General features: G+C 35.6%; 1 protein-coding gene across 1 annotated transcript; it reads left to right on the top strand.

The window, feature by feature from the left end:
• The first annotated feature begins 10,447 nt into the window (after nucleotides 1-10,447).
• On the top strand, nucleotides 10,448-14,174 carry LOC115993679 (cyanate hydratase). Its single transcript, XM_031117625.1, has 4 exons — nucleotides 10,448-10,812; nucleotides 10,906-10,977; nucleotides 12,100-12,208; nucleotides 13,885-14,174. Exons 1-4 carry the CDS (start codon nucleotides 10,544-10,546, stop codon nucleotides 13,921-13,923), a joined length of 489 nt encoding a protein of 162 aa, XP_030973485.1. The 5' UTR covers nucleotides 10,448-10,543; the 3' UTR covers nucleotides 13,924-14,174.
• The last annotated feature ends 2,512 nt before the right edge of the window (nucleotides 14,175-16,686 follow it).

The following is a 16,686-nucleotide window of genomic DNA, read 5'->3' as shown; positions in this document are numbered from 1 at the left end:
TTTGTTGATCCAAGTTGATCCAGGAATGACCCCTATGTGTACGTTTGTCCCGAGACAACTCACAAGAAACCAGAGGACTTCTCTTTTCCAAGAATCATGGATTAGGAAATATGAGACGCTTCACCAAGCAATTATGCCAGTCCAATCGAACAATCCTTTCTTTATCAGGAAGGGAAATGGCGAAGTTGAGATAAGGTTTTTGGTGGCCCCACTAGAAAAGAAAGATGTGACAGTTTTTCCAACTCAGATTGCTATGCTCTAACCTATGTCATATGTTTGTGAAGATGGCCTTAAGATTAATGTGTGTCGTGAAGATGGAAAGCCTTGCTATGAAGGCAAATCACCCTATAGCCACATATGGTGGGATATTTGCGACTGTGCTGAATGTAGAAAAGAAGAAACTATTGAAGAAGATCATTCAAGAAGAAGAAAGAAAAAATCCACTCAACAAATCCTCAAAGAAAGATATGAAGTAGGTGATCCAAAAGTTAATTTGCTTGGAGAACCCTCTAGAAAATTTGACTATTACGTTCTTTATCCTAGATCCAGAAAGCAAAAAATCTCTCCTTCTCCTCCATGTAAAGAAACCAAGTCCAAAGAAGATCATGATCAAAACCCTAAACCTCCACTAATTCCATACTACCAGAAAGCTCTTCCCTAAATACCCAAATGCCAACATTTTCCTACTAGTCAAACCCATCCACAAAAACCCTTATCCTGTTACATGTTTGACCATGCTTCACCTTCCTACTCACCGGATTTTCCTCCTCTTGAAAGTTTTGAACATCCTCAGACCAGCACAAAGCATATTTGGAAAATCAAAAACCCTGTTGGAACGAACCCAGATGGAACCAGAAGGCATGCTTCGTCAGCAGAAGCAGCTCTAAATTGGCAAGCAGAAAATGTTGTGGCACAAAACCCAGCCCTTTCAAAAATCCTTAATAACCAACAGAAGTTAGCTAAGGTAATTACCCACACCTTCTCATCTTCAAGTTCTCTTGTTGATGATTTGAAAAAAAAAAAAAAAATCAAGATGGTTGAACAAGAGCTTGCAACAATTATATCCATAGTCAAGGATATGTTTGTTTGTTTCCCTCTCATAGGGTAGAAAGAAAAAGAAAGAAACATCCTTTCCAACCTTGACAATCATTATATAAAGATCTGTCCATACCTTTAACCTCTCCATTTTCATTAACCTCTCCTGGACAAAATCTCCAACAACTAGCCATGACACATCCTGATTATAACCCTTTCAAGACAAGTGGAATTTTCTCAGCCATAACATATCCATCTCTACTTAAACCAGAATTCCAAACTAGGTTACAAAATGAACCCCCTCCTAAGAAAAAGGACAAAGAACCATTATACCATCCTCTAGATCCAACCATTGGTGCTTCTTCAAAACCTCCGGACATGAATATGTTTGCTGTAGATCCTAACTCTCCAAATCCAATTTCATCATTCCTAAAAAACTTGACCCTTGAAGGTCCAAGAGATCCTTTATGCTACTGGTAATTGATGCTACTGACTTAGACGTGTCTGATCTTGGTCTAGAATAAGTGTTTATGACAAATGACCAGCCAACTGTAGAAGAAGATGATGTCCTCCATCCTAAACCGCCTCCACTGCTGCCTCCAATTTTTCCTTCACCACCTTTTGTCCCTGACAACCAAACTTGTTTAACCCAATCATCAAGTACAAATTCAAAATATTTGTCTACCATTGATAATATTCCTCCCTCCAGATGGCATGATGAATTTTTTTAACATGTTTTCATGGTGCACTGCTGAACTCCAAGCCCTAAATTCTACTATTGCCCAAGTTATCGCTAAGTTTGTTGCAAGACTCATAGGAAGAATAAGAGAATGGTGGATTAATTTAGGAGAATTTCGGCAAAGACAAGCAGCCCAATGCCAAACATTAGAAGATTTCTTCACAATTCTCCATAATGAATTTCTTGGTTCGCTTGTACATTATACAAAAGTAGCACGAGAAGAATTCTTGGCCATGAAGTGTTGCTTATTTGAAAGAAAAGACCTAGAGAAGCACTTTGATAGGATGTTAAAACAATTTTATTCTATCAATGGCATAGATGATGTCAATATCAAGCGTACTTTCCTTAATTCCCTCTCGGATCCATTGGGAGATGAAACTCTTCGCATGATGAACCTCCAAAGAATAACCTTGCAACAAGCCTTCTTAGGAGAAATTTATCAACATATACTCATTGCTCTAGAAAAGCTCTGCAACCAGAGAAAATTTCTTTTAGAAATTGAAGAAGTTCATAGTAAACTCAAAGATAGTTGCAAAAGGAAAGATTTGTAGATAAAGTGCTATGAGAAAAATTGTGACTGTTCAACAAAAGGAGAAATCGTTTTAAGAAGTATCCCTTGAAAAGGAGACACCATGCAGGACCAAAGAAGAAATTTTTCAGGAAGAAAAAATGGAAGTTTCTCAGAAGAAAACAATTCAAAGAAAAAGTCTGTTTTGTGTGTAGAAGACTAGGCCATTTTGCAAAGAATTGTCCAAAAAAAGAGAAAGCAACAAAGTTTCTTGAACAAGCCCAGATTCATGCAAATAAATCTCCCTTCTCAGATGTAGAATCACTTTTTTTACTTGATGATGACTACTCATCCCAAGCTCTAGTAGTCATGGCTTATTCCACATCAGAAGAAGATTCAAACTCAGATAGTTATGATGCCTCAAACCCAAAAATCCAAACCATTTATACATCCCAGCCCATTATAGCTCCTCTAACCAGCCCCACTCCTATAGCCCAAGTACATATCCTTCTAGAAACTTACTCTAGACCCGTACTAGTCATAGCCCTTTTTGATACTGAAGCTGCAACAACAATTCTCCAACCTAAGATTTTACCTGCAGAATTCTGGTTGCCCCATAACCAAATGTTTTGTACAGCAAATGCAGAGACATTCTTAATTACCCAAAAAAGTAAGCCTATCCTTATCATAATTTTCCAAACCCTCACCATAAAACACCAAGTCCTTGGATCCCTTCTTACTAGCAGAGACCTTCTTATAGGGTTTGATCTCCTTCACTAAATACCTAGCCTTAGATGGTCTTCAAAAGGACTTTTGCATAAACAGAACCTTCTTATTTGGACCCAAGTCCCTTATCTATTTACTATTGACCCCTTTGACTCTGAGAATCCAGATCATTAACGATTGTTGTGTAAATATCCATTCTGAATTCCTCCTTAAAAATTCGAATCCCTTATGGAAGAACCTAAACTTTTTCATACACCTTCCCTTCAAAAAGAATGAAGATGTAAACCCCACAAAAGTCAACCACAAAGGAATGAACCTAGAACATTTAGCCTTAACTAAACAAGAGTTATCTACCCTCTTCTCATAAGGCCTCATTGAACCCACAGCCTCCCCGTGGCCATGTGAAGCTTTTTATGTCAACAAGCATGCTAAGCAAATCCAAGGAAAACTCAGATTGGTAATCAATTACCAGGATTTTAATCATTTTCTTATAGATGACAAGTTCCCTTTACCAAACAAGAGTACTCTCTTCCAGCATCTTTCAAATGCAAAAGTATTTTCAAAATTTGATCTTAAAGTAGGATTTTGGCAATTAGGAATCCATCCAGAAGAAAGGTACAAGATAGCATTTTGCATTCCAGATCACCATTACCAATGGACAGTCATGCCTTTTGGCCTAAAAAATGCCCCATCCCAATTCCAGAAATCAATGGTAATGTTGTTCCAGCCATTATTAGCCAATGCATTAATCTATGTGGATGACATCCTTTTGTTCTCAAAAGATGTAGAATCCTATGAAAGGTTGCTCACTGAATTTTATAATTTAGTGAAATCTCAAGGAATAATGCTTTTAGAAAAGAAAATGGTCATTGGATAGTCTTCTATAGATTTCTTGGGAGTAAGCATTTCGGATGGAAAATATACTTTGCAACCTCACATTGCTATCTCTCTTGGCGAATTTCCAAATAAGTTCACAAGTACCAAATAGGTAAAACAGTTTCTTGGAATTGTTAATTACATGTCTGACTTCATTCCGAAGATTTCTAGATACAGGAACTGTTTAGCTCAACTCCTGTAGAAAACCTCTCCATAGTGGAATTTTGTTCACACTGAAGCAGTCCAACAATTGAAAAGATTAGCAAAAAAAGGTTCCCCACTACAAATTCCAAGACCAGGCAAATGAGTTTTGCAGACATTTGCTAATGACGAGTTTTGGGCAGCAGCTCTTTTTGAAGAAATTGATGGAAAAAGAAATATTTGTGGATGTAAAAGTGGTGCATTAAGCCTTCAAAACTTCATTATCATTCCACTTTCAAGGAGATACTTGCAATAAAACATGAAATTGAAAAATTCCAGTTTCATCTCCTCAAGCATAATTTTTTGATTGAAATGGACATGTCCTCCTTTCCAAAAATGCTTCAATTCAAACGAAAACTACTTCCTCATCCTCAGTTACTCAAGTGGTCCAATTGGTTTTCACAATGGTCTTTCCAAGTAAAGCACATCAAAGGAAAAGATAACATGATCACTGATTACCTTTCTAGAAAGCCTCCAGTCATTAATACTACAATTGTTCCTCCACCTTTGTGTGTATATCCTATTACAAATCCATCCTGATCCTCAGGCTCTTCCTCTGCAGCCCTTGATGATATCCTTAATATGACAGAAAACCTTCCTCTAGACATAAAAGACCAAATAAAGACCTTGACCCTTGAAGCCAGATCCAAAAAAATCATTAAAGTCCTCCATAATTACCTTAAGGAACACCATAATCACTATCTTGCTATTTACCCTAACTTGGACCAACCATGGAAAACCCTCTTTGCCTTTTGGATAACCAACTGGGCAGTCATACATTATCTTTACATGTGCTACCACTCAATAAGTATTATTTGTGCCTTCATTTTGAACCAGGATTTTATAAACTTGTTTTGCCCCGTGAAAATAAATATTTTTAAAAGTTCTAGTTTGAAATCCTAAAAAATGATGCTCATAATGGAGATTGGAAAAAGTATCCCATCACAAAACATCCAAGATTTGGTCATAAAATTACTATAGGGTTGCTAAGCTCAATTCAAAAAAAGATATCCGAGCAGAAGGAATCTTTCACCCGTTAGAAATGCATTGGGTTACTAACCCAGATGACACCCTCCACTTACACATGGACACCACTTGGGCATCTTGTCACCATGCTTTTACAAAGGCAGAATCCCTTAATAAGGGAACCTTATCTGAAATAGGACCAAGTACCCCAGAAGCTTACAGACAACAGTGGCCACATGAAGATCATTGGAAAATGCCCAATCCTTTTATTGGTTACAATGACCCCTATTATGATAATCATGAACCAGATGTTGACGTTGACGTTAATGAAGACTGATTTCAAGGAAAGATGGATGAGACTAAACAACTCCAACACTTATCCTAGAATCGTCCTAAAGTAGCTCGGCCTTATCCATGCATGTCAGGAACACTTATTGCCCCTGCAGAAGCTTATCCAGAAGCAGCTTTATCTCTAGCCAGGCCCTTACTTCCTTCAACATTTGTCAATCACAAGCCAGGCCCCTACCATCTTATGCAAAGCTGATTGTAAATTGTATCTAAATATGGTTTGAGTTCCGTTGTCTATAAATAACTTCTTTGTATCTTTGTAAGGTAGAAGACAACCTCTTTCAGTACTCCTTATGTCTTATGTAAAAAGTTTGTTGTATCTTGTTCTCTGTTCTATTCCATGCTTTCACGTAATTTTCTACATTTCTTTAGCATTATATTTCCTTAACCAGTTACCGTAATCTTCTTTCACCCTCTATCCATAATCTTCTTACACCCACTACACCCTCTATTTCTTCTACTCTCTATCTCTTATATTTGGTATCCGAGCCACGTATAGTTTCCACCTCCTTTGATTAGTATACTTTGATTATTATCCTTAGTATACTTTGATTATTGTCCTGATTAGTATGCTCTGTGATTTGTAGTTGCCACAATACGTGGATCCTCTATATTAGTCACATCAGACACTGGACTTGATAATCAAGTAAAACACTAAGGAGTTTGTTTCCAAAAGTCTCAAAGAATCCAGTTTCCCATTGTCACCTTGGGGATGTTTGAGCCTAGAGTTGGCATTCTAGTCTTGTTAGGTATTGTGTAAACAGTTCTTTCTTGAAGAAACTATTATGGCTAGTTCATCTTCTGTAGTCATTGATACCCCTAAACCTGCTTTGACTTCTGGTTGATCTCTCCACAATTTTTCACATCAGCATTTTTTATTTATATTTTTAATTAGATTTAATTCAATTTAATTCTTTCGATTTTATAGCACCATATTGAAAAAAATTTATTAAATTTATTTTAAAAAAATTAAATTTAGTTATTTGGTGCCATACAACCACTATACTTAAAGAAGACATAAATTATCACCTAATCAAGGAATTTTTGGATAATCCTAAAATACTATATAATAACTCCATTAATATAAATCTATCTCAAAAAGACAGAATATATCTCTATTAATTTGATAATTTCTACATTGATGACATTTTTTTAAAAAAAATTCTATCATATTTCCTTACATCTATCAATCACTTTTTCTTTCTCTTCTTTTTTTCATTTTTTTTTATATTAACATTGATTAGAAATTATAATTTCAGTAGGATTTAAACTCTATAATTATATCAAATTAGACTCAACAAATATATATCATTTTTTATTTTGGTTCTTGGAGCACCTTCAAAACAAAAGGTATGTAAAGTTTTCTTATTAGGTTTAATGTTAACTATATGAGAGACATTTTGGTCAATTAGCAAATGTTTGATGAAACATAAAAGGAAAAAGAACTAAAGAATGCACAATCTGAAAAAAAAAAATAAATAAATAAATAGTGACTGTATTAGCCAGAGGCTTTTGGAGATTGTTGTTTTTATTTTTGGAGTAATTTATGTTCATGTGTATGTATGTATTGGGTTTAATTGAATTGGAATTATTTTTTATTGAATAATGAAAATGGCAGAAGAAGTATGTTCCAATATTTGGAGTCTTTTGTATATGTGTTGTTGTAGTTTAAACTTGGTATTTGAATTGTTAAATTTTTAATTTAGAGTTTCATTGTTCATCTATTAATCATGAATAATAATATTGCTATTTGCAACCATCATGATATGGTATCAATGATGTGATCATTTCGAATGCTTTCCTTTAGAGTTTAGATAGAGTCTATTTTATAATTAAAAAAATTTACAATTAAAAGACTTTTAAAATTACATTTTTTTAAGAAAAATTTATTGGATATGTTGGATCTTAAATGACTTCTATTAAACTTCGTCTTTTATGGCATCATTAAAAAGAAAACTCATATAGATATGTATTAAATTATATATATACATATATATATATATATATATATGTATGTATTAGGATATTATTTGGAACTATCATAATGGACTAACATATTACATATGGTACGGATCTAACTATAACATCTTATGCTATAAAATAAAAAAATAAAAAAATTGGGCCTATGGTTATCTTCTCTTTGCAAAAAATTGTTAAATTCTCATTAATTGTGATAGTTCACTTTTAGGTAAAATAGAAACTCTATTAACTAAGTTTTAATAAATTTAAAATTCTATTTCAAAAAATTTCCAGAACAATTTTATTTTAACTATTTTAATAATTTTATATTGTAAAAAAAATAAAATTTATACATTACATACAATCATTACTTCAGTTACCTTCTAAATGATGGTGGATATGAGAATGCAATTTGTAGATATACTATCAAGATAACATAGATTAGATTGGTGGTGAATAGTAGATTTAATTGCAGTTAAGTATTGTGTGAAGTTATCACCATAGAATAGCCCACATCGGGAAGTATTATGTGGAACCAATGATACGAAAGAAAAAGAATTTTTCTAAACCATTATATTGAATAAAAAATTACTTATTTTGATTCATTTTCAAGTTGTTGACGGTCATTTTGGGGAAGCCAAATAGAAAGAAGCCCAGCAACACGGGCATAAAAGAATTGGTAAATGGATAGAAAAAACCATTAAGCCCAAGCGACATGAATAATGGGTCACAGGTCCATGAAATAGACAAATGGGCCTTGAGGAAGCAAACAGACTTAAAAAAGCTCGAAAAGAGAGGAATAGCAAACCCATGGGCAGTATATGATGTGGAAAAGTGAGAATGGGCCACAATAGGCCCAAAGTAATGCAAGCAAAGAAAGTAAGGGGTTGATGGCAGGCCCATGAGCCCTAATGATGAAGGATAAGGTAATTGGGCCGGGGAAGCCCAAAGAAGTTAGTAAAAAGCCCATGGGAGTGCAGAGTTAGGAAAATGGTCAAGGAAGCCCAAGGAAAGCAAATGGGTCAAGGATGCCCAAGAGAAAAACAAATGGGACGCAGGAGCCCGCAAGCAATACAACCGAGAAGGCCCAAATGACTATATTGAGTCATAAGTAACAAGCCCAAAGAGGCCCAGCAAGCTTGGACCAAATAACATCACAGCAGGAATAGCAGAGTGATATGGTAGGAAACATTGGCAAGGCTACGGAAAGAATAAAAGGATAGGCTAGAGAAAAGGAAGCCCACAATCCGATAAAGCCCAGCCCCAAAGGGAGCAAGGGTGCAAAAAATGGGACGCAGGAGCCCGTAAGCAATACAACCGAGAAAGCCCAAATAACTATATTGAGTCATAAGTAACAAGCCCAAAGAGGCCCAGCAGGCTTGGACCAAATAACATCACAGCAGGAATAACAAAGTAACATGGCAGGAAACAATGGCAAGGCTACGGAAAGAATAAAAGGATAGGCTAGAGAAAAGGAAGCCCACAATCCGACAAAGCCCAGCCCCAAAGGGAGCAAGGGTGCAAAAAATATGAGATCAGAAAATAGCCCACGCCATAAGAAGCCAAAAATAACTGGCAGAATGTGCAGACAGGTCTCCAAATCACGGCAAGCGCGTGAGCAGCAGGCAAGCTTTAAACAAACATAAAAGTAAAGCACGACATACCCAGCCAATATGGGACATGGTGAAGTCATGGGTTAGAGGTAAGAGGGCATGGTCTGGCGATGGAGAGAGGAAAAAAACCTATTCTGAGGTTCCTGGTCAAGCTCTTTTGAGAGAAATGTCCTACTGGGATGACATACCATCCGAAAGAAGTAAAGGTAAGTGGGAACCACTAAGTGCATGCCATGAGGGATAGAGAGAGAGCACCCACATCGTAGCAAGTAAGGATGCTATGGCAGACAAACAAACAAAATAGTCCTCTTTGTCTGGTGGTAGGAGTGGCATAGCCAACACGGATGAACCAGTGGTGGTCGGCAAGTACACCCAGACCAGACAAAGGTGGTTAAGGGCTAAAATAGTAAAATCTGGTCACGGCAGGCACTATAAAAAAGGGGACCCTAGTCGTGCACAGGGAGGACGAGAAGGAGGGGTGATAGGAACTTAAAATAAAACCACAAAATAGCAAACAAGCATTGAGAAAAGAGAGGAAAAAGAAAGATAAAAGAAAAATTAGAAAATAAGGAAAGAAATATAGAGAGTTAGATCGGCAGGCATGTACCAATAGGTTGATTCCCTCTCTCCCTCTCAAAAGCCTACTCTTTATCAAAGGAAAAGAACCTTTGTTGAACATAAACCATTTAGGTCCATTCCCTCAAAGCAGTTAATTTCACTCCTTGGGGAGATTATTTGCATTAAGAAAGTGGTTTCCCTTCTCGGTTTCAAGCTCCGTAGTGTCACTCGGTGTGGCAGACTGACTTTCCCCTCTTCTTAATCCAAGAAACCCATTGCTATAATTTCTGTTATTTTTTGTGTACGGAGGGTACTTCCTGCCGCCCCCCCTTTTTTTTGTCTAGTTTTCCGCTTGCGCTACCTTTATTATACTTGCCTGCCATTACTCTTTGTAATAGCTCTCTCTGTCATGGGTATGTGATCAAAACCTAGCAAAAATGGGGATAGTTTGTGCACAAGCCAAATCAAAGTGAGTTGCAGTTGGACCAATCTCAACTCCCTTACTCAGAATACTTGGGTCTAGTACCGCAGGAGGCAGCCCAACCCAATATTGTAAAAAAGGCCCACAACACAAGTTATACATTTTTTTAAGTCAAGTCATAGACTTTTAAACAAAATAAATACTTTTAATTTTTATTTAACTACACGGGATAGCGACTAGTATATCCAAAAGCTATACAGCTTCCTACTAATGATTAAAAAAAGGGTATCTTTAGTGTATGTTTGGATTGCATTAAAAAGGAAAGCAGACGCGTGTTTGTGTTTTTTTTGTAGGTCCCGTGCACTGTTCAAAGGACCTATAAGTACAGATTTTAACAAATTTTTCTTCAAAATTAAGTACCATAATACTATTTACATATTTAAAAATTATTTTATTAAGTGTTTTCAGACTTCAACTCTAAGCCATTTCCAAACAAAACTTTAGTAATTAGCCAAAAAGAGGTCGCTTAGAAGTGTCCATTTGGAGCCGTACAAAGATCTGAATATCTCATTCTACAGTTAGTTTGTTTGGAAATGGAAGAGAACAAAGCAAGCATAGCGAATCGGCTGCAGGCGGTGAAGCACAAGTCCGGCAAGTCGTACAGTGATTTAGCTGCAGAGACTGGGCTCACCAACGTGTACGTGGCCCAGCTCCTCAAACGACAAGCACAGCTCAAGCCTGACACTGCCCCTAAACTCCGGGCAGCGCTGCCCGACCTGCCCGAAGACCTCATCCAAGAGATGATGAAGCCACCCATGCGCTCCTACGATCCCAACTTGATCCAAGAGCCCACTGTCTACAGGTTTTTTTTTTTTTTTTTTTAATTTAATTTCTTCTTCTTCTTTTTTTTTTAATTTTTTTTTGTTAATATTAGTGTTTGATTTTTGTATTGTAGGTTGAATGAAGCGATTATGCATTTTGGTGAGAGCATCAAGGAGATTATCAATGAGGAGTTTGGTGATGGCATGTAAGTAATAAATTTACACTTTTTCATTGCTTCTCAAAAATGTCCTATGCCCCTTTTATATTATAAGCCTATATGTGTGGTTATGACCAACAGTAATGTTACAAATTTTACTATTGGTGTGTCATCAATCACTTCAAAACAATTTAAACATTTATCTATTAGGTGGTCAACATGACACATACCAAGCACATTCATTTCCACTATCAGTATCAGTTTGTGAATCTTATATGGTAAAATTTGTGGAAAAAAAGTTTTGTTTCAAACCAGTTTGGAGCCTATTATGTGGCGATTGAAGTAACCATTTATGTGTAGTTTTAGTCCCATGACTTTTTTTATCGAGTCATGTGATTTGTTTAGATAATACATATGGATAGCCTATCAAAAAAAAACATATGGATAGTCTTATGAGTTGCCACATAATGGGTTTGGAAAAAATAGCATCAAACATGTTTGTAACCAAAATTTGTCCAAACTTGTGGTACCTTTAGCATTTTCCATACTCCAAACCATTTTGGAGAAATCTCTTCCGTGGTTGCAGCTGCAGTAGTGACGACGACGATGGTGGCAGTGTCCCTCAATGTCCCTTGTAATTCCTGTGTGTGGTTGGTGAGCCAGAGGTTATTTTCCCCAAGGAGGCAGGCAGTGGGCATCCCAGGGGCATGCCCGCGTGCACGCCGCGCCACATTGCCCCGCATCATCCCGCACTCCAGCAAACTCATTACATGGCGATTCATAAAACCATATTCGTGATTATTTAAACAAGTAACATGGCTCAGTGAATAGTTCATGTGATTAAAAATACAAAATTTTTCCACAACCAATTATTTTATCCATTTTGCTTATAAGAATGGGGTGGAGGGTGAACTCATGGTTCAAACACTTACTCTGGGTGTGTAACATACCAATTAAACAAAATTATATGTTTAATTTCAAATTTTGTATAATTATCATTTCTGTTCAGTGTTCATAGATAAGGTTCTTGAATCTTCATTGTTCATAAGAAACTCTGGTAGCGAATACAGTAACATGCTAAACCCTGCAAAATGACATCTTGGCTGTCAAATTTAACTTTAGGTTATTTGATTATTAACTTAGTAATTCACTATTCTATTTTATGTGTAGCATGTCAGCTATAGATTTCTATTGCTCGGTGGACAAGGTTAAAGGTGTGGATGGGAAGGATCGTGCAGTTGTGACGCTTGATGGGAAATTTTTACCTTACACCGAGCAGGTAACTTTCCTGGAATGCCAAATTTTTGATTGTATCATGTTGACAACTTGACATAGAATCAATGTTATATTTATTGTTTTTAAAAGAGAGAGAGAGAGAGAGAAAGATAGGGAGATTCAAATTTGTATTAATTGATAGCTTGAAAGTCTATATTTCTTGGTAGAAAATATATTCTTTAAAACTGGGTAGATAGTGAAACTAAACTTTGAAGTTCTAAATTATCTAACCTCCGCTTGACATGGTATGCCACACATAATAATTGAGTTTTTCATGCCTGCGAGGATTGAAATACAGCTTCCCAGATGTTAAGCCAGTAGAGTTGGAGGATTTATTAACTCTTTTCCTCTACCTTTTCACTTTTGGAACTAATCAGAGGCCTACTGATGAACTTGATCCTGTTCATGTTGTTTTTCATGTTTTCAGCATCTGTCATCCTGTTCATTAGTATTTCTTTTTATCTGTTTACATGGATTCTAAGGTCAACCATGTTATCCCCCTGTTGGACAACTAGGTTTTGCTGTTAATAGTGGCTGCACCATTTTGGGCTTAATGGAAATAGAGTATTTTATGGCATGTGTCTCCTCTATGGGAGATTACCTAGATAGCTAGATGAGAGTGCTTATCTGAATTGATCTCCAAGGTCTTGAGGAAATTCCATGAGACCCCATAGTGCCAATGCTCATGTCTAATTGGCTGTGTTTTTCTTCACACAGTAACAGCTTCCCCATGGGGTTCATTTTTAACAACTCTTTTATGGCTATCAGCACATCATTTTTTTTCTTCATCATGTCGGAGGGATTCAAAGTTTACATAATAGCATCTCACATCCTTGAAGAACAATTGAATTGTTTCTACATTCTGCATCCTTATGTCCAACATTTTTTCTCCTTGTAATTGTAGGTTGTATTCTGAATGTTCCTCTTCATACTACATACCCCACTTCCCCTTTTGTTATCTTCCCAAAAATTCCTTTCCACAAACTCTAATGACCTTACAGCTCAAAAAAGTCAAAAGATATTGAAGATGCAATTTGGAAGGAAATTTTTTCCAGCACCAAGATCTTTGACAGGCATGGGGATTATTTTACAATGTCATCAAAATGTTATAGAAATCCCTGTTTTAAAATTCAAAAAGAAAAAAATGTGGGGGGGGGGGGGGTCAAAATATAAAACTAATTAATGAACTCTTTGACAACATCAAAGAAATCCGTTGGACTGGCAGATTCACATCTCGTACAACCAACAGAGTTCTCTGTTCTTGGAGCAGAAGCTTTAAATTCACCCCATGGTATTATTTCTAATAAATCTGCAGGACAGGCTCTAATACTTTGAGTACACCCTATAAATGTATCATAAATCTTTCTGAATGTTACATTAGATATATATTTTTTTGAACATCATAAATTTTTGATCTAGTAAACTTGCAAAGGAATTATATGTCACACTTGATGAATCAATGATTTTTCAGAATTTTCTAGTCAATCTGTTTCTGGTATGCTTTACACAAATGCCTACTGATATTGAAACACTAATACTCTGCTGGAGTTGTGTTGTTGTATCAGCCATGTGATATATGCCTTCGTTAATCATTTAGGCCATTAACATGCTTTGTAGTCCTTAACATCAGTATATTACAAAGTGCAAACATGCTTAAAGTTTTGTAATTATTTTGGACAGAAATCAGAACACATGGTTTCAAGGCTGAGATTACAGTGAAATAAATGAATATCCTCATGCTGACTGCTGAGGTGGTTATCTCAGATTTCTTTTCTCTGTCACCTTGTATCAATAAATGCCCAAAAACTCTGTATGGTTGTGACTTGTAAGTGCCCTAAGCTTTGTTGAATAAAATGACTGCTCAAGTCTTTGTATCCGTATTGCTATTTTTCTCTGAAGAACAATTAAATGTGTTGCTTTATATAAAGGAAGGCAGCCATCAATGGCCATCTAGAATTTGCTTGCTCCCATTTTGAGACTCTGTTTTAAGTTTGTTTCTTAATCTGTAACTTAACTTTACCAAACTGTCTAGCATTAACAAAAAAAATTAGCGTTAAATTTACCAAACTAAAGATTAACCTATTATATGTTGAAATTTGCAATAGCTGCAAAAAAAAATAATAATAAATAATAAAAAATAAACGTTTAGTTTCACTAGTTTTTGGATGAATTTTCAGAAAATGGTCAAATATTTATTTTCTATCATTTTTTAGGGGGTAAAATGCAAACACACTGCAGAATGTCTTTGCACTCTTCCTTGAATGTTCTTCAAACCAACAATAAATATTCTATTGAACAAGATATAGCTTTATCTCCCCACCCAAAAATAAATAAGTAAATAAAATAAACTTTCTTTCATGATTTAGAATTTTGAGACCCCTCCCAAAAAAATTAAAAACAATAAAATCCGCCTCTCCCCTTTAGTTCTTCCATTTCATCTTACTCTTCGAGTTTTCTTTTGTGGCTTCTATTAGGAGCATTTCTTGTTGATGTATTTTATAGCATAATTGATGGACAATAATGTTTTCTATGTAATAAATTTCATTTTAAAGAGAAAAGAAAGAAAATGTTTAGTATATTTTATCAATGTCTTTTAAGGTTTAAAACATTTAAACAAAAATAATTGTAGGGAAAAAAAGGGAGAAAAAGAGCATATGACTTTTATATGTGGAAGAGACATTATACCAAAAATGATCATTCAAAGAACACAGAAGTGCTAAAAGTAATATATTGAGATAAGAATTGCTAAAATCGATATGCTGCACAACAATGAAAGATTGCATTTAGCCAGTGGCCAGGTTCCATAACACACAGCGGTTTGCAAATTCTTGATTCATTGAGACATTTGCTCACAACAAAACAATCCTATATGCTGCCTCAGTCAGATGAAAATTATCTCAAAACAGATTTGAGTTCCTGTCCTGGCTTGGATGCATATACGGAACACACTGTCTCTTTTCCTTTTGTTCAACAAAGCAACACAAATTTGTTACATCCTTAAACCCGAATTAAAAGAAGGACAAAGTTTACCTACAACCCGATTTGAAGGAAAAGTAAATTGTAGTGTAAATTGTTTTTTAGTGGAGGCTCTTACTGCATCTACAAGGATCTTCCACCATGTCATAAATAAGTTTGTAAGTTTGCGCGAGAATGAATGTTATCCCCTCAAGTTTGGAGGTTCAAGTCCATCAGCTTAAAATATAGCTTGCCATTGAACATGGTGGGCATGTATTTAATTCTTCTTGACAGCTCACTTTTTGTTCAGCTTTGTTCATAACTGATGGAAAACAACCAATGGGGCCAAGTTCAAACAATATCATCTTCCTAGCACCTAAATTGTATAAATCCTGCATATTTATACCACCATGCCTAAGGACATAGAAATATGTCACTTGCTAATTTTCATAAAAATTTATTTGTCATTAATTATTTTAATTTAGGTTTTTTTTTTTGGTGTGTGTGGGTGTGGAAAGAAGTGAGAAATGTGATCGTAATATTTGATTTCAAAAGAAAAAGCAAATATAATGTAGATGAACAATTAGTATTCAGTGCATGAAACTTCCACTTGTATGGAGTTTGAGAGAGGTCATGGTAAACAGCCTTATTCCCAATTTATTTTAGAGATGTTGAAAACTGGACTAAAATCCAAGACCTACTATTTTTTGTTAAAGCCTAAAAGTCATCGCATCAATGTCTGACCTATAGAAGTACTATAAATAAAATAAAAAATAAGAAAATGAGACTTACCTTATCTGATTTTCCAATTCGAGCATATAAGGAGATCACCAAATTTGTTCATGTTGTACAACTAACTACTATTTTAATGTTGTGGCTGGAGGTAAATGTATAAATAGTCTCCCTTTTCTTTTTTCCTTTTTGTTAAATATGCTCACAATATTAATTAGTGCCAATAAATCTATTAAAAAATAGCTTGACTTTATCAAAAGCCAACAAATTTTCCACCATAGACGATGAGTCATTCAAAATATAGAAGTCAATTTTTTGTACAGCTCCGATTTTTGCTAAACTGTCAGCACGTCTATTAGCTTTCCTATAAATATTTCACTGTATAATTAGTGAAGGTCCTCGTAAGATTCCTGCAATTAGATAATAAAGGTTCCAACATAAGGTTTATAGAAGAGGAATTAGTAAACATGAATCCTAGAACTTCATCATCCATTTCTAAGTTTATGTTATTGATATCTAGTTGTCAAGCCAGAGAAAGGCCGTCTTTAAGGGCTCATAGCTCCGCCATAATACTTGAAGTAGCCCCTAAATTCCTTGCAAATCTGGAAATCCAGTCCCCAGTAGTTCAAACAAATCTTTTGGGGGCTGCACAATGAAACAAATCAGCCACTGAATTGAATTTACTTGGAGAGAACTGACTCTGAACTTCCTCATGCCTAATGGGTTGGACTCACAACTCTCATTTCTTCACCTCATGGGCTCATAGTCCTAGTCCTAGCTCACATATTTTTCTAC

The sequence above is a fragment of the Quercus lobata genome, chromosome 6 (assembly GCF_001633185.2).
Source record: "Quercus lobata isolate SW786 chromosome 6, ValleyOak3.0 Primary Assembly, whole genome shotgun sequence".
Lineage (NCBI taxonomy): Eukaryota > Viridiplantae > Streptophyta > Magnoliopsida > Fagales > Fagaceae > Quercus > Quercus lobata.
The sequence above is the reverse complement of the archived record's forward strand: the minus strand, read 5'-3'. Positions and strand labels throughout refer to the sequence as shown.

Excerpts from the sequence above, each read along its gene's own strand:
- LOC115993679 (XM_031117625.1), top strand. The coding sequence starts at position 10,544 with ATGGAAGAGAACAAAGCAAGCATAGCGAATCGGCTGCAGGCGGTGAAG. Across the intron at positions 10,813-10,905 it reads CAAGAGCCCACTGTCTACAG|GTTGAATGAAGCGATTATGC; the intron begins GTTTTTTTTTTT and ends TTTGTATTGTAG. Across the intron at positions 12,209-13,884 it reads TTTTACCTTACACCGAGCAG|AAATCAGAACACATGGTTTC; the intron begins GTAACTTTCCTG and ends TATTTTGGACAG.